General features: G+C 42.5%; 1 protein-coding gene and 3 pseudogenes across 8 annotated transcripts in view; 1 reads left to right on the top strand and 3 right to left on the bottom strand.

Annotated features, from left to right (window-relative positions):
* Positions 1-2,981: 2,981 nt before the first annotated feature.
* On the bottom strand, positions 2,982-5,789 carry LOC104845412 (thyroid receptor-interacting protein 11-like; annotated as a pseudogene).
* A 767-nt stretch (positions 5,790-6,556) lies between these two features.
* On the bottom strand, positions 6,557-7,424 carry LOC100676545 (thyroid receptor-interacting protein 11-like; annotated as a pseudogene).
* LOC111747599 (thyroid receptor-interacting protein 11-like) lies at positions 6,875-11,575 on the bottom strand (annotated as a pseudogene).
* Positions 11,485-25,963, top strand: part of ARHGAP17 (Rho GTPase activating protein 17) — a 104,234-nt gene continuing 89,755 nt past the window's right edge. For 7 of the 8 annotated variants that reach the window (XR_010323656.1, XM_064295726.1, XM_064295718.1 and 4 more), the window contains exon 1: positions 11,485-11,626. Coding sequence is in view for 7 of the 8 variants with exons in the window: in XM_064295726.1 (XP_064151796.1) it covers positions 11,574-11,626 (53 nt within the window). In the remaining variant the exon portion in view is untranslated. The remainder of the gene's footprint in view (positions 11,627-25,963) is intronic. The other variant, XM_064295729.1, reaches the window with a different exon arrangement.

Genomic DNA, 25,963 nt, shown 5'->3' with positions numbered 1-25,963 from the left:
GCCAAGAGTGAAACCAGCAGGATCAGTAAGGAGTTTTACCAGTCCGTGCAAGAGATAGCAAGGAATGGACCAGGGTGGACAGAAATACAGGGAAAGAATTAAGATGTATTTGGTGATTGATTGAATATGGAGTGGCTGGATGAGACGGAGATGTCAACAATGGTTATGAGGCTCTTGCTTGACCAATAAGATGGACAGAGGTTTTGTTAAATGATAAAAGGAATGCAGGAGGAGAAGCAGGTTTATAAGGGAAGATTCTGATTTCCCTGAGGGACATGTTGATTTTAAGAAGCCTCTGGATATCCTAAGAAGCCCTGATGGTGCAGTGGTTAAGTGCTCGGCTGCTAACTGAATGGCTGGAGGTTTGAACCACCAGCTGCTGTGCGGGAGAAAGACGTGGCAGTCTGCTTCCACGAATATTCACAGCCTTAGTCCGGTACAGTTAGATGGTGCCCAGCTACCACCACCGTGTTCTGACAGGGATCACAATAGAGGGTCCTGGACAGAGCTGGAGATAAATGTAGAACAAAATTCTAACTCAAAAAGAAAGATCAGACTTGCTAACCTGAAAGAGACTGGAGAAACCTTGAGAGTATGGCCCCCGGACACACTTTCAGCTCAGTAATGAAGTCACTCCTGAGGCCCCCCCTTCAGCCAAAGACTGGACAGGCCCATAAAACTACATGAGACTAAAGGGGTACACCAGCCCAGGGGCAAGGACTAGAAGGCAGGAGGGAACAGGAAAGCTGGCAATAGGGAACCCAAGTTTGAGAAGGGAGAGTTTTTTTTACTTGTCATAGGGTTGTTAACCAGTGTTATAAAACAATATGTGTCCTGTTCAATGAGAAACTAGTTTATTCTGTAAGCCTTCATCTAAAGTACAATTAAAAAAAAAGATTTACAGCCTTGGAAACCCTATGGGGCAGTTCTGCTTTGTCCTATAGGGTCACTAGGAGTTGGAATTAACTCGATGTCAACAGGTTTGGGTTTTTGGTTTGGTATGGACAATCTGATAGACGGGTCCGGCAGACAATTAGATAAGTCAAGGTAGAGTCAGGAGAAGGGTGAGGTAAGATATAAAAATTCCAAAGTTATTGGTATATAATTAAAGCTGAAGCATGAGAGTGGATGTGCTTGCAGTGAAACAAAATGGAGTGAGAATATCCTCTTAGCTAAAGATAGTACCTTCAAGAACATTAAAAAGTGGTCAGAAGAGAAAGTCACAAACGAAACTGACAAAGAATGGTGATGTTGGGAATGGAACCTTGGAGAGTGGCGTCACAGAAAACAAAGAGGGGGAAATTTGAAGAAAAAAGACGTTAAACTTTGTCAGATCCTGTAGAGAGCACGGGGTCTGGGTGGGTTACAGAGAGTGCTGCAGTGGTTAAGAGCTTGACTGCTAACTAAAAGTTCAGCAGTTCAAATCTACCAGACACTCCTTGGAAACACTACAGGGCAGTTCTACTCTGTCCTGTAGGGTCACTATGAGTCAGAATCCACTCAGTGGCAACCAGTTTGTTTTTTTTGATTGTTTACAGAGAGTTAAAGTGAATAAAGTACTAAAGATAATACATTGGATTTAGCAATTTGAAAATTCCTGGGAACATTAATGAGACAAAATTTTTGTGGAGCTTTCAAAAAGAATCCATTGAAAAATGAGGGTATGGTGGCAAGGAGAAAACTTGTTTCTAGAATCTTAGGTATGAAGGGTAGAGAGATAAGGTGATTCGTAGAGGACCAGAAGGGGGACTGGTTTTACACTGGGAGAGACCTGAGCATAATCCTGTGCTTGGGAAAAGAGTCAAGTTGAAGATAGAACAGAACACAAAATTAAAGGAGTGAAGTCTTTGAAGACAACTAAACAGATGGTTCCCAGGGTACAATGAAACAATTAGCCTTGGACTGCAAAGCTGGATCCTTTCCCTCTAAACAAAAGGGAAGGAGGTAGAGATGGATTGAGAGAAGTTGATAAGATACAGGAAGGAGGTGTGGGAAATTGAGAGAGCTCTTGACTTCTGGTCTCTCTTGTTTTCAGGAGGATGTAAAACATGGTCCTGTTTGAGCAAAGGGATGAAGGTTTGGGATACCCCTTAAGGAAATGAGCTAGGGAGCCAACATTTGATAGAATTTGGGTTAGAGGCAGCTCCAATATCAACCAATATGAGTTAGATAAAGAAATCAAAGTACATCCATACAATGGAACGCTGCTTTTAAAAAGAATAAGATGGAATTCATTCTAATTTGGAAAAATCTCCAAGGTATAATGATTTTTTTTTTTTAGAGCAAGTCGTAGAATAACGTGATCCCATATATACAAAAATACGTATATTTCTAAAAGATCAGAAAGAACACACGTTGACCATAGAGTGAATACCCAGCTGATGGGAAGGGGAGTAAGACTCATCCAGGAAAAGGGAACTTTCTTTTTCTCTTTTATTTTAAACATCTTACACTTTTGTGCTGTTCCTACTCATGTATTTTTAACTTTTTGGGCATTATCACAAGTTGAAGTTTTAATTACACAAGGTATACATAAATATCTGGTTCTAATAAAAAAATCGGAGCCCTGGTGGCACAATGGTTAAGAGCTGGGCTGCTAACCAAAAGGTCGGCAGTTCAGGTCTACCAGCTGCTCCTTGGAAACCCTGTGGGGCAGTTCTACTCTGTCCTATACGGTCGCTATGAGTCAGAACCAACTGGATGGCACGTAACAACAACAACAATAAAAAAAAAATTACAGTATTAAAAATAGTAATGAAATATCCTTTGACCATAACCTCCAATGCCATTTAGTGAATACCTTTACAGCCATTAAAAGATAGTTTTTTTTTTAAAGGCATTAAGAATATTTTTATTAACTTTGGAGAAGGTACTATTGGAAACAAAAACATGACTTTCCAAAAGGCCACTTTGTGATCAAGTACACACCCAGAATGATCGTAGCTTTGAGAAAGTGCTATGTTGTCTGTCTTGAGAATCACCTATTGCTTTAAAAGGTTGTTCAGCCCAACTCCAGAGCTGTAGTCGGGTGTATAAATGTGGCTTGAAACGGGTTCCAAAAGAAGATACCCAGTTCCACCAATTAAGTTAGGCTAGGTTCATAAGAAATACAGCTGTGGAGCAAGGAGTTAAGAACAGAGTCACATCTGCTTTTCTACTGGTTCTGGATCCTGTTGTATCTTGGTGGTAAATTTTTAGCTAATTTTCTCTTTCCTGGGGAACCCAAAGTGCCATATCATAAATAGAAAGGTTTGGTTGTAGAATTAGGTGGATGAGATTCTGTTTCTAATATTTTAACAAAAAGTTCTGAACAAGAACTATTGAGAACAGATTGGTCTCAGAGATGTGTTTAGGAACACTTTTTGATTGTCCTCCAAGCCATGTTGTTATCCACCTGGTAACACCACTCTTAACAACTGCTCCTTTTCTTTGCTTTTCATACCTAGGGCACTTCCAATCAATCACAGCACTTTATGGCACTAAGTTCTTGGGGGTGTGAAAATGTGCAATGAAAATGTTTCTCACTAGGACTTTGCCCCCTTTTCCTTCTGGACTATTTCCTGAGCTCAGTGTCATGCAGGTTTCCTGTTGGAGATTCTTCTGCATGTGTGTTTAAGTTCTTCCATTTGTTCTTCCTTCAGCTCTAAGTGTTCTGTAAGTCCTGATGAGGCTGGATCCAAGGAAGCATTCGCTTCATTCAAACATTCCTATGATGACACCAGCTTTCCTTCCATATTTTCTGCTGCTTCCTTTCAGTCAGTCACAAGTGGCTTTTGCTTTTTCAAGTCCAGCAGAATGTATAGCTTTTTCTTCGTGTTGGTCACCTAGTAATAGAGCATACTGCTTTATTTGTTCCCATGAGAAAGCCACAGTGCAATTTCTTCCCTCTATGTGGAGACCACATTCCGTTGTTCCTGCAGTGTCTCTACCTGCATATGGGCTTGATGGCTTGCATTTTCCACTGCAGTATGGGATGAAACTAGCTTTTCCTCCTATACTGTGACTTTCTTTTTAGCTTAGCCTCCCTATCTTTTGCAGCCAAAACCTCATGAGTATAAAAATTTGTGATTCTAAAAGATGGTTACATAACCTCTCTACTTCCTGGTTGAAGTATACTTCTTAAGAGGTACACGTTGAACCTCGTTCTGCAGGGCTCACTTTTCCATTTGTTTCTGTTTCAGGGCCAACATAGCTTGGTTTCTCTTCTGATGAAACATAACTGTCTTCTCTTGCATTGGTGGAACTGCACTTAAAGCCGATTTAACTCTCTAGTCTCGCCCTATCCCTTGTCTTTCCACAGTTGCTCAGAAGCAAGAGCCTTCTGCTTCATTGCACGGCACACAGACTTTTTCTTGCAGCATCACAGAAAACTGCTTGTAATGCTTGACGTTCTGATCCCTCTTACCTGGGTGTCTCGACTCTTTTTTCATGTTCTTCTTTTAGGTCACAAATATCCACTTCTAAAATCAACATTCTCTCCTTCAGGCTTGTTATCACCTTCCTCAAAAGTTCATCCTCATTTGCTTTGTAGATGAAGTGTTCATTTAAATAAATTAATTATTCCTTTTGGCTTCGATTAAGAGTCTTCCCTTAAGTAACTTTTGTAAAATATGTTTCTCCTTCATCTGCTTAATTTCTAAATCAGTTTGTTCATGTTCTTTTAGTTCTGAGGTGATGGGAATCCAATCAATCTCTGATTATTTTTCTAGGGAGTTGTAGTTGTTGCATCTTTTTTCCTGCAGTGATTTTCTTAGCCCTACTATCTTTTTGTTGAAACAACTGAAAAGACTCGGTCAATATATCTGACTGAATTGCCCTAAGAGACTCTGATGACTGTGACATAAGTGATAATCCAAAGGAGTAATACGGTAAGAAGTTATCCTAGAAGAAGGTCCCTTGGTATCGCAAAGCTATCTTATGCTCCCCTCTGCAAAACTTGCACTAATTCTGACCAAAATTTTTGAGTTTGGTTTCATGTCATTCATAATTTTGGATCAGGTCAGTATAATGCATTAGTAATTTAGAATTATCATCACTTTCAACCAAAACCTGTGCTGGAAGTTGATGAAGTTCTTCCTGAAGTTGGGACAACTCATGTGACATATTTTGAATTGTGGTTGTCACCACTGTTGCCACTCTTCCATTTTATTGGTCTGCTGTTTTAATTTATCAAGTTCCAGTTAAGCTCCTCAAACTGATTACTATTATAATGTGCTGTAGTGGCAGAAGTCCTATCTAAACTTCAGGGGGAGCGATGAGAGCCAAGACCAGCCCAAAGCTGATTCCTATGAGGTGGATGGAGGTCAGACATACCTCCACTCTCCAACCTTTTTACCAATTCTGACACCAGATGTCCCTCTCACGGCACTCTCTACTTTTCTGCTGGGTTCGATAATTTGTTGCGGTGGCCGTGTAGAACTCACAGACCATACACACAATTACGTGGTTTATTAGGGAAGTAACAAGTTACAACTTGGGATCAAGTTCAACTTGAAGGTAACAGGAATGACTCAGGAGACAGGATAAGTTCATCAATCAGGACAGCTTCTAACCTCTCAGCTCCTTCTCCACCATGCCCGCCACTGGCCCTTGTTCTTGGCCTCTACCCTGCTTGGGCAAGTGTTATAGCTCTTTAGCTCCACTGATAAGTGCCTGGAGGCACTTCTCTCTGCTAGGAAACCCCCTACCTGAAGGTACTCAGCTCTCTTGCTCTGTGGGTTGGCAAGCCCACTGCTGTACTTCTCACGCTGCAGCTTTCTCGCTCCAGCCTCCTGGTTCTCACCACTCATACCGTCTTGTATCATCTCACTCCGTCTCAGGCCACCTGGTGCCGTCTCCAGGGTTGCACCTCTGTCTGTCTCCTGGGTCTAGGATGTTGTCAGGCAAGGACCCTGGATCCAAAGGATGCATCCTGCTCCCAGCTCTTCTTCTTAATGGTACTGAGGTCCCCCTCAACCTCTGTGGGATTGCCTCTTTTAAGCCTAGCAAGATTGCAAAACTGACCAATCATTTTGTGGGAGTTATAAGACCATGGCCAGAAAGGCTATATGAAAAGAGAAATCCATTGCCCTGCAACTATTAACACCACTAAGCTCATCACCTTTGTTGATTGTCTGTAAAACTGCCAATAAAGTCTGACGTTTCTGACTAATGCATGTATTTCAGTGTCTTTCTCTTGGATGATATGTGATACATTCTGAACAGTTTCTCTAAAGATATTCTAGCCATTGTTTTCAAATCTCATGGACAATTTTTAATCTCCATTTTGCAGCATAATGAGGGCTGCCTCCTTGGCAGTAATTATACTCCCTTGAGATGGCTATTTTCCTTAGTCTTCTCACTGAAAACAGCTAATACTTGTTTTCTTTCCATAGTGTATGCCTGTAGTTGCTGTTGAAGGTGAACAACATCCGGGGTTTAGGAAGCTGCACAAATTCCAGCATGAAGACCCTGCTTTTCCCAATCTTTTACCGGCTCTTAAATGGACTGATTATCTGCTAGATAACCTGCATTAGTTTACCAGCCTTATCTTTGGACAGCTGATTGATCTGTTTCATTAAAGATACATATTTTTTTCATTTAGAAGTTTAATTTCCAATTCTTTTATATCTTTACATGCTAAAACCAAATTGTCATTTTCCATTTTGAGAGCAAAAGCAGCTTTCTTTAAATTTTCACTAAGTGGTTCTATTTCTGAAAGATTTTGCTTTACATTTATAACTTCAGCTTCCTTTTCTTTCAGTAAGTCACCCTTAAAATAACTGTTAGAATCTTGACTAAGAAACTGAGTGAACTCTTTCGAAAGTTCCTCCTCATTTTGTCTAATATATTCCTTTGGATCAAAGTTCTCCTTCTGGATGTTTACATTAGTTTTGATGACTTATTTAGTTGATTTATTAAATCTCCTGCTTTATCCTCAAGCTTCTGCTGGGTTGAATGTAAACCAGTAAGCACCAATTCACTTTGAATTAACCTTTCTCCGTGTGTAACTCTTTCATCATGTTCATTTTATCGTCTCCAAGTTGACAAACTTTTTTTTTCTTTTTATCCTCTAGATCTTGTTTTAGTTTATTGATGATGTTATCTCATTTTGTCCTACCAATAGCTGATCTTTTATCAAAAAGCAAGTGCTTTGTAGCTGCTTCTTTCTGCTTGTCCAATTCTTCTATCTCAGCTATCAGTACTTCCTTTTCAGTAATAATCTGGGTACATTTTCTTTTGCCTCTAAATCACATCTTAAATCTTTCAATTCTGAGTCCAAATCCAGGTCTCTGTTAGCTGTACTATTATTTTTCGTTTATTTATTGTTTTTTTCTTTTAGCTGTACTTTTAATTACTTCACATTCATCATTCACTTTTAAAAGTGATATTTGAAGTTGTTCCCTTTCTTAATAATAAATTTTCTTTTTCTAACACTTGGACATGCTTAAGTTTCAGGCTGCTATAACAGAAATACCACAAGTGGATGGCTTTAATGAACAGAAGTTTATTCCCTCACAGCCTGGTAGGCTAGAAGTCCAAATTTAGGGCGCCAGCTCCGGGGGGAGGCTGTCTCTCTCTGTCAGCTCTGGAGGACGATCCTGTCATCCATTTTCCCTTGGTCTAGGAGCTTCTCAGTGCAGGCACCTCGGATCCAAAGGACAAGCTCTGCTCTCTGCACTGCTTTTTTGGTTGTATGAGGCCCTCCTGTCTCTCTGTTCACTTCTCTCTTTTATATCTCAAAAGAGATTGGCTCAAAACACCATTCGATCTTGTAGATTGAATCCTGCCTCATTAACATAACTGCTGCTAATCCCATCTCATCAACATCTTAGAGACAGGGTTTACAACACATAGGCAAATCACATCAGATAACAAAATGGTGGACAATCACACAATACTGGGAATCATGGCCTAACCAAATTGATACACATATTTTGGGGGGACACAATTCAATCCATGATAGTAATGTTGTTATCCTGGTTTATTCTATGCAGTCTTATAATTTCATTTTCAGCATCAGACAATGCTTGTTATAGTCTAAACACTTCTTCCACTGATAGACTCTGAGGAAGAATTCGTTGCCTTTCTGTCCCTATATTACATTACTTCATAATGTAAGCCTGCAATTTACTATTTCCAGTCTCAAGGTTTCCATTCTTCTGTTATTTTATCCCTTTTCCACATTTAGCAGTTCGTACTCTCTCTTCAAACCATCTCTGTCCTTTTCTGTAGAAGATAATTTTTTATTGATGCCTTTTAGGTTGGCCTCAAGTTCCTCATTTGTTTTTGATTTTTTGGGGGGGGGTGAGGTAAGGAGGTAGAATCTATTTTTTCAGATTGTTGAAGTTGAATGGTTTCTTTTTGCATTCATGCATTTTAGAGTGATCAGGGACTCCAATTCCTGAATCACCTTGCCATGAGAGTTGTTCAAGTTCTTCAGTTCAGCCTTCACAGTCACAATTCTTCTTGATGCTAACGACTTATTTCTGTCAATTTCTGTTTATGGGCATTCTGTAACACTGTCATTTTGTGTTGATGTTTACCAGTTGCTTGACTTAGCCTCTGTTGAAGCTCCTTCATGGTGTCTCGCAGGTTGCAGATTTCACTTGGATCAGAGCTCTTAGTTCTTGGTGCCATAGAAGCCTGAGCAATATGCCTCCAGTGACCAACTTGAGACTCAAGTCTTGAAACTTCATTGGACAATCTATTTATTTCTTGTTGTGACCAATTGATGTCAGCAAAGTCCCATGTCATCGTGGTGGAAAACAACTGGTACCACAAAGGAATGAAGGTGGTGCAGTGGCTGCCGGTCCCCCTCCAGCTCCAAAGTGGACTGACAGAGCGGCTGACCGCAGCTGCAGTACCTGATCCTGTAGTGCAGTCTGTCTGGCTCTAAGTAATCTGACCTGTGTCTCCCGTTGAAGTGAATATTGGTAATTTGTAGATTGCTGCTTCAGCTGAAGTTCTGATGCTTTCTCTTTTAGTTCAGTTATCACTATTGTTGTCGTTAGTTGACCTTACGTCAGCTCCTACTCATGGTGACCTTTATGTATAATAGAATAAAACATTGCCTGGTCCTGCACCATCCTCATGATCATTGGTATATTTGAGCCCATTGTTGCAGCTACTGTGTCAATCCATCTCATAGAAGGTTTCCCTCATTTTCATTGACCTCTACATGATGTCATTTTCTAGTAATTGGTCTTTGCCGATGGTGTCCAAAATAATCGAATCAAAGTCTTGCCATCCTCACTTTTAAGGAACATTCCGATTGTGTTTCTTCTAAGACTGATTTGTTTGTTTTTTTGACAGTCCACAGTATATCAATATTCTTAGACAACACCACAGTTTGAATGTATCAGTTCTTCTGTCTTCCTTTTTCATTATTTAACTTTCATATGCCAGCTAGGCTATTGAAAATTTCATGGCTTGGTCAGACACACCTTAGTCATCAGTGTGACATCTTTGATTTTTTAAGTCTTTAAAGAGGTCTTTTGCAGCAGATTTGCCCAGTGCAAATCTTGACTACTGCTTCCACAGACTTTGATTGTTGAGCAAAGAAAAATGAAATTGCTGACAACTTCAGTATCTTCTCCATTTATCATGATGCTGTTTATCTTTTAAGCGTCGCATTCTCTGATCTTAAGATTGTCTGAATGGCTTCAATTTCATTCCTCCCTACCAGTTGCCATTGAGTCAATTCCAATTTGTGGACACCGCATGTGTGGCAGAGTAGAACTGTGCTCCGCAGGATTTTGAATGGCTTATTTTTCAGAAGTAGATTGCCAGACCTTTCTTTCAAGGCATCTCTCTGTAGCCTTAAACTTTCATTCTTTCTGTCAGCAGCCCACGTTGTTATCAGTTTGCACCACCCAGGGACTCCTTCCTTTCTCCTAGAGTTCGATAATTCTTGTACTTCCTCTGTGCCCTGTATCAGCGTATCCTTCGTAAAGTTGGAAAATGTGGCCAGTGAGGGAAGCCACTCTGCTCCCTACTTGCCCCAGGGAATGGCCCAAGCCTGAGCCAAGACCACCAAACCAGGAAGACAGTGCAGCAGGTCAGAGATTGACCAGATCCCCTCTGAGAAAAGCGACCAGCGTTGTCAGACGATCCCACCAAGTGCCCTTGCACCATTACCTTCCCGAAGCTAGTCCCAATCCAAACACAATGAGGGGTACCTAGTCCACACCGGCTTGGGAGAGTGTGGGCTCTGCCTAGAAGTGCCTCTAATTGGCCTGAGACTTTATGGAGGACACAGTCACCCACATGGGGCCTCTGCTCATCCTCACGACTTCCCACCTTCCGGGTTGGGTCACTTCTTCCTCTGCTTGAGTGGCTTTCCTGAGTTCTGGTGGGCACCTCCTGCTAACTCCTGGCTGAAGCCAAGACCAGGCTCTGAAAGCTGCAACTAAAAAAAAGTACTTTTACTTGGGTCTGTTTCTGTGTGTGTGAGTGGGTGCACGCTAATAAAAGATATACATTGCCTTTTACTTTTTTACTAAGTGGTATCATACTATGTACTGTTCTGCACCTTGTGATTTGCACGTAACGATTTTTGAAACATTTGAGGTAAAATTTACATGTTGAAAAGCATACATCTTAAGAGTACAAATTGGTGCATTTTTACAAATTTATATACCTGGGAGTATTATCCCAATAAAGATATTGAACGTTTTTATCATCCATTTCCGGGACCCCTTTCCCATTCAACCTGCCAGCCTCCTGCTCCACAACCACCGTTCTGATATCTGTCCCCATAGACGAGTTTTGTCCATTCTGAACATCATATACATGGTATCACACCACATGCACTCTTTTGTGTCTGGCTTCTTCCCACGTGGTTTTGAGCTCTAGCCATAGTACCACACCACCCACCACTGCCGTCCAGTCGATTCAGACTCATAGCGACCCTGAACTACCGACCTTTTGGTTAGCAGCTGTAGCACTTAACCGTTACACTAGCAGGGTTTCCCTAGCCATAGTGAGAGAGAGAGTAGTAACTTTTAAATATCAATCAATAAGTAAAAGTATGTAAAGATCCTAGTAGGTTAAATCCAGTTGCTGTGGGAGTCGATTCTGACCCCGTGTGTGTCAGAGTGGAAATGTGCTCAATAGGGTTTTCAAAGGCTGGTCTTTCAGATGTAGACGGTCAGGCCTTTCTTCCAAGGTGCCTCTGGGCAGACTCGAACCCCGCCAACCCTTCAGTTAATAGACCAGCGTTTAACTGTTTGTGCCACCCTGGACTCCCCTAGTAATTGGCGGTCCCTTAGTTGGTGCTCAACAGAAAGCGGAGTTAGAGGGTCTTTGGGGCCCGGACGGCGGACGGGCTCGCGGTCGGTCGCTCACTCGGCCCCGGGGAGCGCGCGCGGCCGCCCGGTGTAGCCGAGGCCTAGCTGCGCGCTGGGCCCAGAGCCGCGCTCCCGCAGGCCTGGCGGGCGGCGCCGCTGGAAGTGACGCAGCGAGGGCGGGGCCGCCGGCCGAGAGAGCTGCCGCCGCCGCTGCCTCCTCGGCCGGGAAGCGATGTAGGAGCCGCCAGGCCGTTCCCCGCCCTGCCCGGCCGAGCCCCGCGGACCGCCGCCACCGCCGCCGCCATGAAGAAGCAGTTCAATCGCATGAAGCAGCTGGCCAACCAGACCGTGGGCAGGCGAGTGTGCGGGGCCGGGCTGGGGCGGGGGTTGCGCCGGCCCGGGGCCGGGGGCGGGGTGGCTGCCCTGCGGGCCCGGCAGCTCCCGGCCGGCCGCCGCTCCGCCCGAGGCCAGCGGGGCCTGGGGCCGGGGGGCTGCGCCGTGCCGCGAGCTGGGCGCCGAGCTCTGGGCGGCCGTCTGCAGCCCTGCCGCCGCCTGGTCCCCGGACACCAGCTGGGGCGGGCCACTGCCTCCCTTTGCAGCCACCCCTCAGGGTCCCCACCGCCCATTGTCCCTGCCCGGAGGAGCATCGCCCTCCGGGGACTAGACTTGACCCATGCCGTTCCTTGCCGGGTGACCTAGCCATTCCAGGCTCTCTGCCTTGGGCTGAAAGTTCGGTAACTCTATGCTTAATGTTGTGCCGAGCGCTGTGCTTGGGAGCGGCATTCCCCGTCTTTCGGGGGTTGACCCCCTGTTGGAAACCCTTCACTTACAGGTGCATGATGACAGTAATCGAATCTGCTTAGTGAATTTCTCAACTCACTTTGAGGGAGTTCAGAGTTGTGCTGTCTCAAAATCAGGTCTAATAGGAACTAACTTGACTGCTCCAAGTTCTGGACATTTAGAAATTAGTAATTTGGGAGAAAAGGATTGTGGAACCGTCTTGCACCAACTTTAAAAATACGTATTTTTAAAGTTTTTCTCACCTTGCTTTTGGAAACAGATACTTCAAATTTTTTTGAAACTACAGAATGTACATTTATATATTTATATATATATATATATATATATACATACATACATACACATACACACATGTTTTTGTTTTTTGGCCTGACAAGACACATGGATTTTTAAGTGACAGAATAGACCAGAGTTTGTAGATAATCAGGCTATTGGAACAGGAATGATTTGTGGTTTTGAGAGCTTCTCGAGGTGATTGTCATGTGCCGTATTATCTGGGGCACATATTTCAAGGTCTTTCAGGGCAGCTAGCTGCACTGTACCAATTCACTGCTTGTTCTGTGGAGAGATATGAAAGTATGTGTTTTTCATAGCTTTTGCTTTTTTTTTCCCCCGAGTTTAGTAAAAGGGGGGTTTGGTTTGGTCAAAACATGTGAGGTACTTCTTTTTTTTTTATATGTGCACGAAAATACTTTTACTTCCTCTTGACTTTTCTAAATTTGTGTTTTGCTGTTTCGTTTCCCTCAACTTTTTGCTTAGTTTTGGGGTTTAGTTTTTTTTTTTTTGGTTCCCCCAACCTGTTTATCATGGTGTGCATTTATCCTACTTCCAGGGCTAATCCCAGTTCCCTGAAGCCCAGACATGCCAACTTTTCTGCTATTCATAGGAAAATCAAAGAAATAATGCTGAGAGGCAGCAGGCCCCAGTGGTAGTGGGAGCTAATGTTTCAAGCAGGAATCTACAAGCAGATTATAATTTCTTGCGAGTTTTGTACACTGTTTAGTGTTGTCATTGGAGGCATAGTGTTGTTAAGCACTCCTCTGCTAACTGAAAGGTTGATGGTTCAAATCTACCAGCTGCTCTGCAGGAGAAAAATGTGGCAATTTGCTCCTGTAAGGATTACAGCCTTGGAAGCTCTATGGGCCAGTTCTACTCTGTTCTGTTGGGTTGCTGTGAGTCAGAATCGACTCAACAGCAACGGGTATGTTTTTTTTTTTATTTTATTGGTATTCTCAGCTATGTGCATTGTGGGGTCAATATTTAGTGAGTATCAAGATACATTTGTGACATTATCATTTTGACCTGTTTTTACGTAATTTGTAACAGGCAAGGACGTTGTCTTTTTCTATGGCATTCTGAGGCTTTTCAAGCTATGTAGCCTTCAAGATCCCTTTGACCCATGCATCTTTTTAGCCACTTCTCTTCACACGGATTTGAATTCCAGCCATACTCATCTACTTTCAGTTTCCAGGGGAGGCCAGGCTTCCTTCTATCTAGAACTCTCGGAAGCCTCTTTCACCACCTCCTATAGTCATCTCCTTCCTACCCACCCTGCAGGTCTCCCGGTAAAGGTCTCTGCCTCTGGACGGACTTCCCTGATGCTCCGACATACATTGGATGTCCCTCCTGGGCACTTTTGTAATCTCACGTAGCACCTGTCTTTCTATAATGCTGCTGCCTCTTTGCTTATCCGTGTTCTCCATTAGCCTAAACACCTTGAGGGTCCTTGCTCTGTTTCTCCTTTGACTCCCAGAGCCTGCCATGGTTCCTGTCGCAGGGTAGATGCTCAGTAAATTTTGTTAGTGCCAGGATTCTGGTACTTACTATATCTCCTGGTAGTGTGGACACAAGTATGGGAAAATGTGAAGTGGATAGGGAGGTGGTGATTCATACTGGGACTATAATTCTGGGCCTGACCTTTGACTCTGTTTAAAAATCTTTATTGCAGGATGCCAGTGGAAGCTGCAGCTATTAGAGAGCTATTAAGGGTGTGGCAATTATGCACCCAAAGTCACAATATCAGGGTTTACTGGGGAACCTGTTGCTTTCCTGCTGTTGATTTCCTTGATATATATATATATATATATTTTTTTTTTTTTCCCCCACTTAACTCATCACAAATGGCTAGGGAGGAAAAACGGAGGCAGGAGAGTAAGTACTGGTGACATCTGGGCCCTAGAATTGTTATCACCTGGAAGTAGATGGTTGGTGGGCACAAGAATCAGGGTCAAGATGAAGCATAGAAAGCAAATAAGTTTTCTGTTTTTATTTTTATTTTCGACTAATGAGTGATCCAGACAGAGAAGGAAGTTATGTATGTGAATGGCGTTCCCACTGTGTGTGTTGGTTTACCAATTCATAAGCATTCTAGGTGGTGTCTTGCAATGAGGTATTCTCTCCCCAGGATGGGACCCCGTGAGTAGCCCTACAGTGGGTGTCGTAAGCCGGACATGTGGGAGGATTACTGATGCCTGGAAGGAGGAGTTCGTATGATGCAGTTTGTTTCCAGTGGGTGAATAAGTCTGTTTCCAAGATGGTCTGTGTATGCCAGGTTGTTTCATGATATGAGTGTCTTGACGAGAATTAGGATAGTTCCATTTGCCCACGTGCCTTTGTTGTTGATTCATCTATTCAACACAGACTTGTTGAGGCCAAACTGTGTGCCACTGGCAGGGTATTGAGGAATCAAAGTTGAATATGACATTGTCTCTGCTCTGAAGGAGCTCAGTAGGTATGTGCAGGAGATAAGCAAGTAAAAAATCATTATATACCAGAGATAAATGCTGATAAAGGGCTGGCTGATGATGCACAGAGCAAAACCAAGCTGTTACTGGATGGAGGGAGATAACAAAAGCTTCCCAGAGGAGAAAAATTTGAGGGGATCCTTTTTTCCCTTCTGTCTCAATTTTCTCTTACATAAACCAAGTCTCTTTTGGTTACAAGTAAGAAGAAAGCCAATTCAAATTGCCTTAAGCAAAGGTGGGCATTAATTGGCTCGTATGTGACCAGAAGAGTTCAAGAGCAGTGTGGCTTCAGTCTACTGACAGGCTGTGTCCACAGGAAGAGCCCCCGGTCTTCCATGGTACTCGGCTTCAGTTCTAGAGGGAAAGCGAGAACACTTCACCCTGTCACAGAGGTCAAAGTCCCAGGATTGGCTTCAGTGCTTCTGATGGGTCACATGCCTGTCCCTGGAAATAAGAATGGAGTCAGCCCCACCCAAACCACGTGGACTGACAGTGAGGAAACTGAGAGTTAGTGGGCAGTGGTACCCCAAGGTAAACTTGGATGTCCTAACAGGCAGTAGGGGAGAATGAGTGCTGCCCTGTTTTTGTTTTTTTTTTTTTTGTAGTCTTGCTGAAAAGAGAAAGATTTTTCTTTTTTTCATTAAAACCCTTAAGAAACAAAAACTGAAACCCATTGCTATCGAGTTCATGAACTGCCACATAGGGTTTCCAAGGCTGTAAGTCTACAGAAGCAAACTGCCACATCTTTCTCTCACAGAGCAGCTTGTGGGTTTGAGCCTATGACCTTTCAGTTTGCAGCCAATCACTTAACCGCTGTGCCACCAGGGCTCCTTTAACACCCATTAGGTATAGATAATTCAGTGGACACAGATGATGCTTTAGGGAAGGTAAGGTCCTGAGCAGGAGGAAGGTGGACTCTAGGATGAGGAGCTTGAAGAACGTCTAGTTACGAGGCAGGAGTGTCAAGGAGTAGGAATTGGAGGGACAGAACTCATAACCCAGGTGAGGCTCTTGAAAGCAGTGTCTCATTTGGTATTGAAGTCACCTTTGATTGAATTACCCCTGTAGTACAGATTGGAGCCTTTCTAGATAGTCGTTTTAGATGAGCCCAAGTTACAAACTCAGATGTCTGGAGGGATCAAGTCTGGAAAAGAAATGAGTGACCCAGACCACATGAGCCCACAGTGACTTGGAGGGTCCCTGCCCCATACAGGAGTCATGTGGAAATGTGGACCCAGGGTGGCCTGACTTTTGCAGTTTTCAAGATGAGTCTGAGATCTGGGTTTTAATGAAAGTTAGTTGGCATTTAATGAAAATTAAACAAGCATGGCATACCTGAACCTTAACAAAATACATCCGTGGCCAGATTTAGCATGCGGGTCACCATTTGGCAGTTGCTTCCGTAGAAAGACCTGCTGGAGGTTAATGAACTCCTTTATTATTAAAAAAAAAAAAAATTACTATCTTTTTTTTTGTTTCCTCTAACACCCCAATATTACTACATTGTGAGTCCTTTGAACTTGTTGAAGAGCTCAACCTTGCCTTAACTGAAATCCTTAAAAGTTCCAATAGTAGTAATCATTAACATTTCTATAGTGGTTTTGTTTACAAAGTGATGTGTACTGAACCACCTGACTTGGCTCTTTCCAATAGGATTATCATTTCTGTTCTACAAAGAAGGAACAATTACGTGCCAAGCCTGCACTGCTCCTAAGTGGCTGAGGCAGGACTGGGTCCTGGGTTTCTGGTTCTGGAGGCCATGTGCTTTTTACTACAGGGTCTGGGCTACCTTTTACCAGGAAGGATTAATGTGTACTAATGGTCATTAAACGTCTTCTGTGCCTATTATGTAGCTGGGTTAGGTGCTTTGCGTAAATGATCTCATTGCGTTCTCAGGGCAACACTCAGAGATGATGCTATTTATTCCTGATACAATGGTGAGGAAGCCAGAGCCCAAAGAGACCATCGAGCTGGTAAATGACAGAGCTGTGGATCCAAACCCAGGATTCTGATTCCAAAGCAGCTATAAATCTGAACGTCAAATGATCTATGCTAACGTGAGAAACCCCTTGTTAGAGTTATTAGTGACGCTTTCATTCAGTCCTGGAGGCTAAAGTTGGATTTGCTATAGTCCAGAGGCTCTGTATCTAGGAGATATTTGCCCCAAGGGGCCATTTGACAGTGTCTGGAGATGTTTGTGATTGTCATGACTTTTGGGGGGAACATTGCTGCTGGCATTTGGTGGGCTCAGGCCCATTGCTGTAGAGTTGATTCTGACTCATAGCGACCCCATAAGACAGAGTAGAACTGCCCCATAGGGTTTCCAAGGAGCGGCTGGTGGATTTGAACTGCAGAACTTTTGGTTAGTGGCCGAGCTCTTAACCACTGTGCCATCAGGGCTCCATTTGGTGGGTAGAGGGCGGGATATTGCTAAAGACCTTACAGTGCACAGGACAGCCCCTACAAAGAGAATTATCCAGTGGTAAATGTCATCAGCACTGAGGTTGAGAAACCCTGGTCTAGTCTTCCAGGTTCTGAGAATTATCAGGATCCAAAGTAGTTTTTTGGGGAGCTATGGATGTGTTCTGTTTGGCCTATTCAGTATGTTTGTATTTGTCTGTCTGTCTATTTATAGTCATTGGCCCACATTTAAAAATTAGGAGTTTTTCCATCAAAATCTGGATTTCCAGTATATTTCAAAATTTTGGAATACCTGGCAATATCTGCCATTCCTACTTAGTACCAAGTAGCTGGAGCTGTTGCATTTGGATGGAACATCAGCTCTCTAATCAACTACAGGCCCTACTTAGCTTGTTTTAGACCTTTACATTCCTGCCTGATGTCTCCCTGATCACAGAAATCTAATGACCGTTTCCAGGAGTGAATGACTCACTCTCAGAGTTAGGTGCTATCCAGTCAGTTCCAACTCATAGCTACTCCATGTACAACAAACAAAACGCTACACTGTCCTGTGCTGTCCTCACAATTGTTGCCATGTTTGAGGCTATGGTTGCAGCAATTGCATCGATCCATCTCGTTGAAGGTCTTCCTCTCTTTCACTGACCCTCTGCTTTTCCAAGCATGATGTCCTTCTCCAGGGGCTGGTCCCTCCTGATAACATGTCCAAAGTGCATGAGATGAAGTCTCGCCATCCTTAGCATTCTGACTATACTTCTTCCAAGACAGATTTGTTCATTCTTCTATCAGTCCATGCTGTTCAGTATTCTTTGCCAACACCATAATTCAAAGGCATCAATTCTTCTTTGGTCTTCCTTATTAATTGTCCAGTTTTTGCATGCATATGAGGCAAATGAAAATACCATGGGTTGGGTCACGTGCACCTTAGTCCTCAAAGTAATCTCATGAGATTGCCCATACCTTATAAAAAAAACAGGTCAAATTCTTACCCTGAGTCAAAATGCATCTCTACCCGCTAATCCCAGAACAATCTTCTGGTGCCATATTGAATAAATCTCATCTCTCTTCCAGCCCTTATCTTATTTGAGGATTCCAAACCGTTATCATTCTTTTGCCAGAAGTAACAGTCTGCATTCCCTCACTTACTCTGCTGTTTCCTTTTGCTTACCTGGTTTCTTCCAGCTTGTCTAGGGTAGCTCTGACCAGTATTTCTGAGAAAGAGCAGGTTGCCGTGCTCTGCTTCAATCTGAGTCAATTCCTACCAAACTCTGCATTGGAGAATGGAAAGAGGCCTGGTATCTTTGTAGCTTCTTTGAAATCTGATCTTCCGTGGCCTTGTTATGTAGTTTACAGTGTTGTGAAATCCTAGAATGTCAAACAGGGTATTTATAGGTGAGTGAAAGCCCATTCTTCACTGGAAAAAAATAAACCCTAGAAGAACGTGGTCAAATAGCATCATCTCTATATATGAAGGTAGCACGTTATTCTATGATGGAATTACCTTTGCAGCTGTGGTTCCCAGTGTGTACGCACAGATGCTCCAGGGTCTTGACATTATGGTAGAGAGTGCTAGCCTGGGCTCGATATGTGTGCCACATATCATCTTCAGACTCCAAAAAGTTTTACATATATCATTTTATTTCTGTTTTCCAAATGTAGGTAGATGACATAATAATTAAGTACAAATCCATTTTAAGGTAATATTACATTTCTATCTGCTCTTCTTGATAAACATAGATATTAAAAGTACTTCCACAATAGACTGGAACACTTATACACTGCTGGTGGCAATGTAAAATGGTACAACCACTTTGGAAATCGATTCAGTGCTTCCTTAAAAAATTAGAAATAGAATTACCATATGATCCAGCAGTCCCACTCCTTGGAATGTATCCTAGAGAAATAAGAGTCTTTACACAGGTATATGCACACCCATGTTCACTGCAGTACTGTTTACAATAGCAAAAAGATGGATGCAACCAAGGTGCCCATCAGCGGATGAATGGGTAAATAAATTATGGTATGTTCACACAATGGAATACGACGCATTCATAAAAAACAATGATGAATCTGTGAAACATTTCGTAACATGGAGGAATCTGGAAGGCATTATGCTGAGCGAAATTAGTTGCAAAAGGACAAATACTGTATGAGACCACCATTAGAAGACTCAAGAAATAATTTAAAGAGAAGAAAATATTCTTTGATAGTTATGAGAATGGGGAGGGAAGGAGGGAGGGAGAGGGGTTTTCACTAATTAGATAGTAGATAAGAACTATTTTAGGTAAAGGGAAAGACAACACACAGTACAGAAGGGGTCAGCACAACCAAACTAAACTAAAAGCAAAGAAGTTTCCTGAATAAACTGAATGCTTCAAAGACCAGTGTAGCAGTGGGGGGGGTTTGGGGACCATGGTTTCAGGGGACATGTAAGTCAATTGGCATAATAAAATCTATTAAGAAAACATTCTGCATCCCACTTTGGAGAGTGGCATCTGGGGTCTTAAACGCTAGCAAGCGGCCATCTAAGATGCATCAATTGGTCTCAACGCACCTGGAGCAAAGGAGCATGAAGAACACCAAAGACACAAGGTAATTATGAGCCTAAGAGACAGAAAGGGCCACATAAACCAGAGACTACATCAGCCTGAGACCAGAAGAACTAGATGGTGCCCGGCTACAACTGCTGACTGCCCTAACAGGCAACACAACAGAGGGCCCCTGAGGGGGCAGGAGAGCAGTGGGATGCAGACCCCAAATTCTTGTAAAAAGACCAGACTTAATGGTCTGACTGAGACTAGAAGGACCCCAGAGGTCATGGTCCCCAGACCTTCTGTTAGCTCAAGACAGGAACCATTCCCAAAGACAACTCTTCAGACAGGGATTGGACTCGACTATGCAATAGAAAATCATCCTGGTGAGGAGCAAGCTTCTTGGATTAAGTAGACACATGAGACTATGTTGGCATCTCCTATCTGGAGGTGAGATAAGAGGGAGGGCAGAGGGGGTCAGAAGCTAACCAATTGGACACGAAAAGAGAGAGTGGAGGGAAGAAGTGTGCTGTCTCGGTGGGAGAGCAGCTAGGAGTATATAGCAAGGTGTATATAAATTTTTGTATGAGAGACTGACTAGATTTGTAAACTTTCACTTAAAGCACAATAAAAATTTTTTTTTTTAATCCGAAAAAAAAGTACTTCTACAGTTCCTTACTCTTGGGGCTAGATGAGTTTCAGAATTCAAATAGTAGAAAAGTAATAATGCACATATGCTGTTGTATTGCGCAGGGGGGCCTGGGGCAGCACTCGGTAATCAAACATTGTTATCTCTGTAGTGAAGTATATGAAGAAACTCACACTAAATGGAATATATACAAAGATTATAAATAGCTTCATGCCAGTTCATGTCAAGTTTTCTTGCCAGATGAGTTACAAAAATACTTCTGATTTTTAGAGTTTTTTTGGGATTTCAAAATGGTGAATAAGGGATTTTGGACTTTTTTGCCAGTGATGTCCCTGTTGAGAGAGCCTGTGGGTTTTTCATTTGTTTGTTTTTACTTTAAATAATGTGCCTTCCATTTCAAAGGGCTGGAAAGGACGATTATAATGTTTAAGCAGAGGTCACAAATTCAAGTGTCAGGGAATGTAAAATAAGTGTGTGTGTGTGTGTGTGTGTGTGTGTGTGTGTGTAAGACAATAGGGAGTGGTGGGGACTGTTGTAAACTAGTGAGTACATATCCAGTTAAAGGGGATAGTTGCTGTTCGGCTCCAGCCACTTATTGCCATAGTAAATATGGGTGCAGTGTAGCCACATTTTCCTTCCTATTTTTAAAGATACTCCAGAAAGCTGATTTCCATGTGAAATATCTTGATATTTAAATGTTGGCAACTAAAAAGAAGGGAGAAAACAAAACAAAAAAGCCCTGTGTAGGCCAAAGAAAACATATCTGCAAGCTTTATCTGGCCTTACGCTGCCTGCTTTGGTCTCTAGTTTAAAAACTAATTTTTATGCTGTGAAGAGTTGGTAGTGGTACTGGTAGTGAACTACCTCTTGAGATGTGGTGGTGTGGTGCGATAGATTGCTTATGTGTGGTCTCACCATGGTCTTTTAACTCCCACCCAAGGGATTGGGTGGGACTGTGCAAATAAGGTAATTGTGGCCCACCAAGGAGATGGGTCAGTTTTACCATCCTGTTAGGCTTAAAAGAGAGCCAATTTCAGAACACAGAGAGAATCTCACCACCACCAAGGAAGAAGAGAGAACAGCGGGACATGTACTTTGGACCCAGGATCCTTGTGCTGAGAAGCCTCTGGAACCAGGAGACAGAGAGAGAGAGAGCTGTAACACTGAAGACAGCAAGAAGTGGTGGCAGAGAAACAGTGGCAGGAGAGACTGGCAGGAAACAGCGTGGTGGGCTTCTCAGCCCTCAGAGTGAGAAAGCTGAGCACCTGCAGGCCGAGGCTTACTGGGGGAGTGGCTGCCTCTGTTACTTATCAGCAGAGCTAAGAGAACTTTTTAATACTTGCCCAAGCAGGTTAGAGGCTGAGAGGCCAGAGAGAGGTATGCCTGCAGGCATGACTGAGAAGAAGCAATCCTGATGGAAGAGCAGTATCCTGAGCATTCCTGAACCCAAACTGTAGCCTTTTACTTCCCTAATAAACCCTATAATTATAAGTATTGTCTGTGAGTTCCTTGTGGCCATTGCAAACCCAGCAGAGAAGTAGAAGGTGCCATGGGGGAGGGATGGTTGGTGTCAGAATTGGTCAAGATGGCAGAGAGAGGAGATGTGTCAGACCTCTGGCTCATAGAAACCAGCCTTGGGCTGTTGATCTTGATTCTCCTTCCCCCTCCTGAAGTTAGAGCAGGTCAGATGCTGCCCCCATGCCATTTTTTTTTTTTATTACTTAGTAAGAGTTTATTTATTAACAGCTCTTTATATTAAAAATAGGTAAAAAATACCATGAGCAAATAAGACAGTGTTCACAATATCAACAAAAAACAATGAGATATCTGCTAATGTAATAAACATGAGGAAAACTGTAAAACTGCTAAGATATAATCACTGATGCATACCATGTTCCTGGATAGAACCCCAGTGTGTTAAACCTGTCAAATCTCTGTCTCTCTCTCATTTAATTTTTTTTTAATAATTTTTATTGTGCTTTAAGTGAAAGTTTACAAGTCAAGTCAGTCACATATAAGCTTACATACACCTTACTCCATACTCCCACTTACTCTCCCCCTAATGAGTCAGCCCGCTCCCTCCTTCCCGTCTCTCCTTTCGTGACCGTTTTGCCAGTTTCTAACCCTCTCTACCCTCCCATCTCCCCTCCAGACAGGAGATGCCAACACAGTCTCAAGTGTCCACCTGATGCAAGTAGCTCACTCTTCATCAGCATCTCTCTCCAACCCATTGTCCAGTCCCTTCCATGTCTGATGAGTAGTCTTCGGGAATGGTTCCTGTCCTGGGCCAACAGAAGGTTTGGGGACCATGACCGCCAGGATTCTTCTAGTCTCAGTCAGACCATTAAATCTGGTCTTTTTATGAGAATTGGGGGTCTGCATCCTACTGTTCTCCTGCTCCCTCAGGGGTTCTCTGTTGTGCTCCCTGTCAGGGCAGTCATCGGTTGTGGCCGGGCACCATCTAGTTCTTCTGGTCTCAGGATGATATAAGTCTCTGGTTCATGTGGCCTTTTCTGTCTCTTGGGCTCATAGTTATCGTGTGACCTTGGTGTTCTTCATTCTCCCTTGATCCAGGTGGGTTGAGACCGATTGATGCATCTTAGATGGCCACTTGTTAGCATTTAAGACCCCAGACTTCAAAGTGGGATGCAGAATGTTTTCATAATAGAATTATTTTGCCAATTGAATTAGAAGTCCCCTTAAGCCATAGTCACCAAACCCCTGCAAGGGCCCTTGCTCCGCTGACCTTTGAAGCATTCAGTTTATCCCCGAAACTTCTTTGCTTTTGGTCCAGTCCAGTTGAGCTGACCTTCCCTGTATTGAGTATTGTCCTTCCCTTCACCTAAAGTAGTTCTTATCTACTAACTAATCAGTAAATAACCTTCTCCCCCCGCTTCCTCCCCCACCTCGTAACCACAAAAGTATGTGTTCTTCTCAGTTTATACTATTTCTCAAGATCTTATAATAGTGGTCTTATACAATATTTGTCCTTTTGCCTCTGACTAATTTCACTCAGCATAATGCCTTCCACGTTCCTCCATGTTATGAAATACTTCACAGATTCGTCACTGTTCTTTATCGATGCGTAGTATTCCATTGCGTGAATATACCATAATTTATTTAACCATTCATCTGTTGATGGACACCTTGGTTGCTTCCATCTTTTTGCTATTGTAAACAGTGCTGCAGTAAACATGGGTGTGCATATATCTGTTCGTGTAAAGACTCTTATTTCTCTAGGGTATATTCCGAGGAGTGGGATTTCTGGGTTATGTCGTAGTTCTATTTCTAACTTTTTAAGAAAACACCAGATAGATTTCCAAAGTGGTTATACCATTTTACATTCCCACCAGCAGTGTATAAGAGTTCCAATCTCTCCCCAGCCTCTCCAACATTTATTATTTTGTGTTTTTTGGATTAATGCCAGCCTTGTTGGAGTGAGATGGAATCTCATCATAGTTTTAATTTGCATTTCTCTAATGGCTAATGATCAAGAGCATTTTCTCATGTATCTGTTAGCTGCCTGAATATCTTCTTTAGTGAAGTGTGTGTTCATATCCTTTGCCCACTTTTTGACTGGGTTGTTTGTCTTTTTGTGGTTGAGTTTTAACAGAATCATATAGATTTTAGAGATCAGGCGCTGGTCGGAGATGACATAGCTGAAAGTTTTTTCCTAATGTGTAGGTGGTCTTTTTACTCTTTTGGTGAAGTCTTTAGATGAGCATAGGTGTTTAATTTTTAGGAGCTCCCAGTTATCTGGTTTCTCTTCGTCATTTATGGTAATGTTTTGTATTCTGTTTATGCCTTGTATTAAGGCTCCTAACGTTGTCCCTCTTTTTTCTTCCATGATCTTTATCGTTTTAGTCTTTAATGTTTAGGTCTTTGATCCACTTGGAGTTAGTTTTTGTGCATGGTGTGAGGTATGGGTCCTGTTTCATTTTTTTGCAAATGGATATCCAATTATGCCAGCACCATTTGTTAAAAAGACTATCTTTTCCCCAATTAACTGACACTGGGCCTTTGTCAAATATCAGCTGCTCATATGTGGATGGATTTATATCTGGGTTCTCCATTCTGTTCCATTGGTCTATGTGCCTGTTGTTGTACCAGTACCAGGCTGTTTTGACTACTGTGCCCCATGCCATTTTTACAGGTGGGTGCATTTGTTTTATCATTATTCATTATACCTTAAGTATTTGTGTATAAAATATTTCATAATAAAAATAAAATATGAAAAATTTGATAGGCCCTTTATTTCAGAACTACCTTATTTTCTAGCCAGTGGCAAATTCTCTTTTTCATCTAGAAATTTGACATAGAAACAGAAGATAGAGCATATTCTATCAAAAATCTGTCCTTTTGACCTATATAAGAAACTGCCTTAGCCTGTAAGTCCTGCTGAATCTTGTTCAGCATCATAGCAACATGCAAGTCATCACTGAAAGATGGGTGGTGACCGCATGTGAGGTGCATTGCCAGGAATCTAACCCAGGCTTCCTGTGTGGAAGGCAAGAATTCTACTACTGAACCACCAATGTTCCTGTGTCTTTTGGATGTTGTTAGGTGCTGTTGAGTCGGTTCCAACTCATTGTGACCCTGTGTACGACAGAATGAAACAGTGCCTGATCCTGTGCTATCCTCATAGTCATTGCTACATTTGAGCCCATTGTTGCAGACATTGTGTCAGTCTATCTCCTTGAGGGTCTTCCTCTCCTTCCCTGACCCTCTGCTTTACCAAGCGTGATGGCCTTCTCCAGGGACTGGTCCCTCCTGATAACCAGTCCAAAGTACATGAGATGAAGTCTCACCATTCTCGCTTCTAAGGAGCATTCTGGCTGTACTTCTTCCAGGACAGATTTGTTCATTCTTCTGGCAGTCCAAGGTGTATTTAATATTCTTTCCCAACATCATAGTTCAAAGGCATCAGTTCTCCTTTGGTCCTCCTTATTCATTGTCCAGCTTTCACATGCATCTGAGGCAAATGAAAATACCATGGCTTGGGTCAGGTGTACCTTAGTCCTCAAAGTGACATCTTTGCTTTTTAACACTTTAAAGAGGTCTTTTGAAGCAGATTTACCCAGTGCAATATGTCATTTGATTTCTTGACTGCTGCTTCCATGGGTATTGAATGTGGATCCAAGTAAAATGAAATCTTACTTTTGAATAGGTAGAGCCTAGTTGTAGCAAATAAGATGATAGGCATGTTTAACATGAAAACAGTGTTCAGTTTATCTCAGCCCTTCAGGTTGTAAGACTTGTTTCCTATGTCATGATATCTCATGTTAATTAGAGCTTATTATTTCCTTAGGCTACTTTTTTATTAGTCCAAAGGTGTTTCCCTCTTCCTCTCCTTTCCCACAGTGCTTTTTCAGTATCTCTCTTATCAGAGATGTCTTTTGGTCTCAAGCCTATTTGATCTCACTTTTAATGTTTCATTAGAATTTCTTCGGTAGTTTCTCAGAGTTCTTCATATGCTTCAACCAAATGTATGCATCTTAAAGAGTTTTTAATCATAAATTGTAGACTAAGTAAACAAGTGCTGTAATGAAT

Source organism: Loxodonta africana, chromosome 12 (assembly GCF_030014295.1).
Source record: "Loxodonta africana isolate mLoxAfr1 chromosome 12, mLoxAfr1.hap2, whole genome shotgun sequence".
Lineage (NCBI taxonomy): Eukaryota > Metazoa > Chordata > Mammalia > Proboscidea > Elephantidae > Loxodonta > Loxodonta africana.
This window is presented reverse-complemented; position numbering and strand designations above follow the sequence as displayed.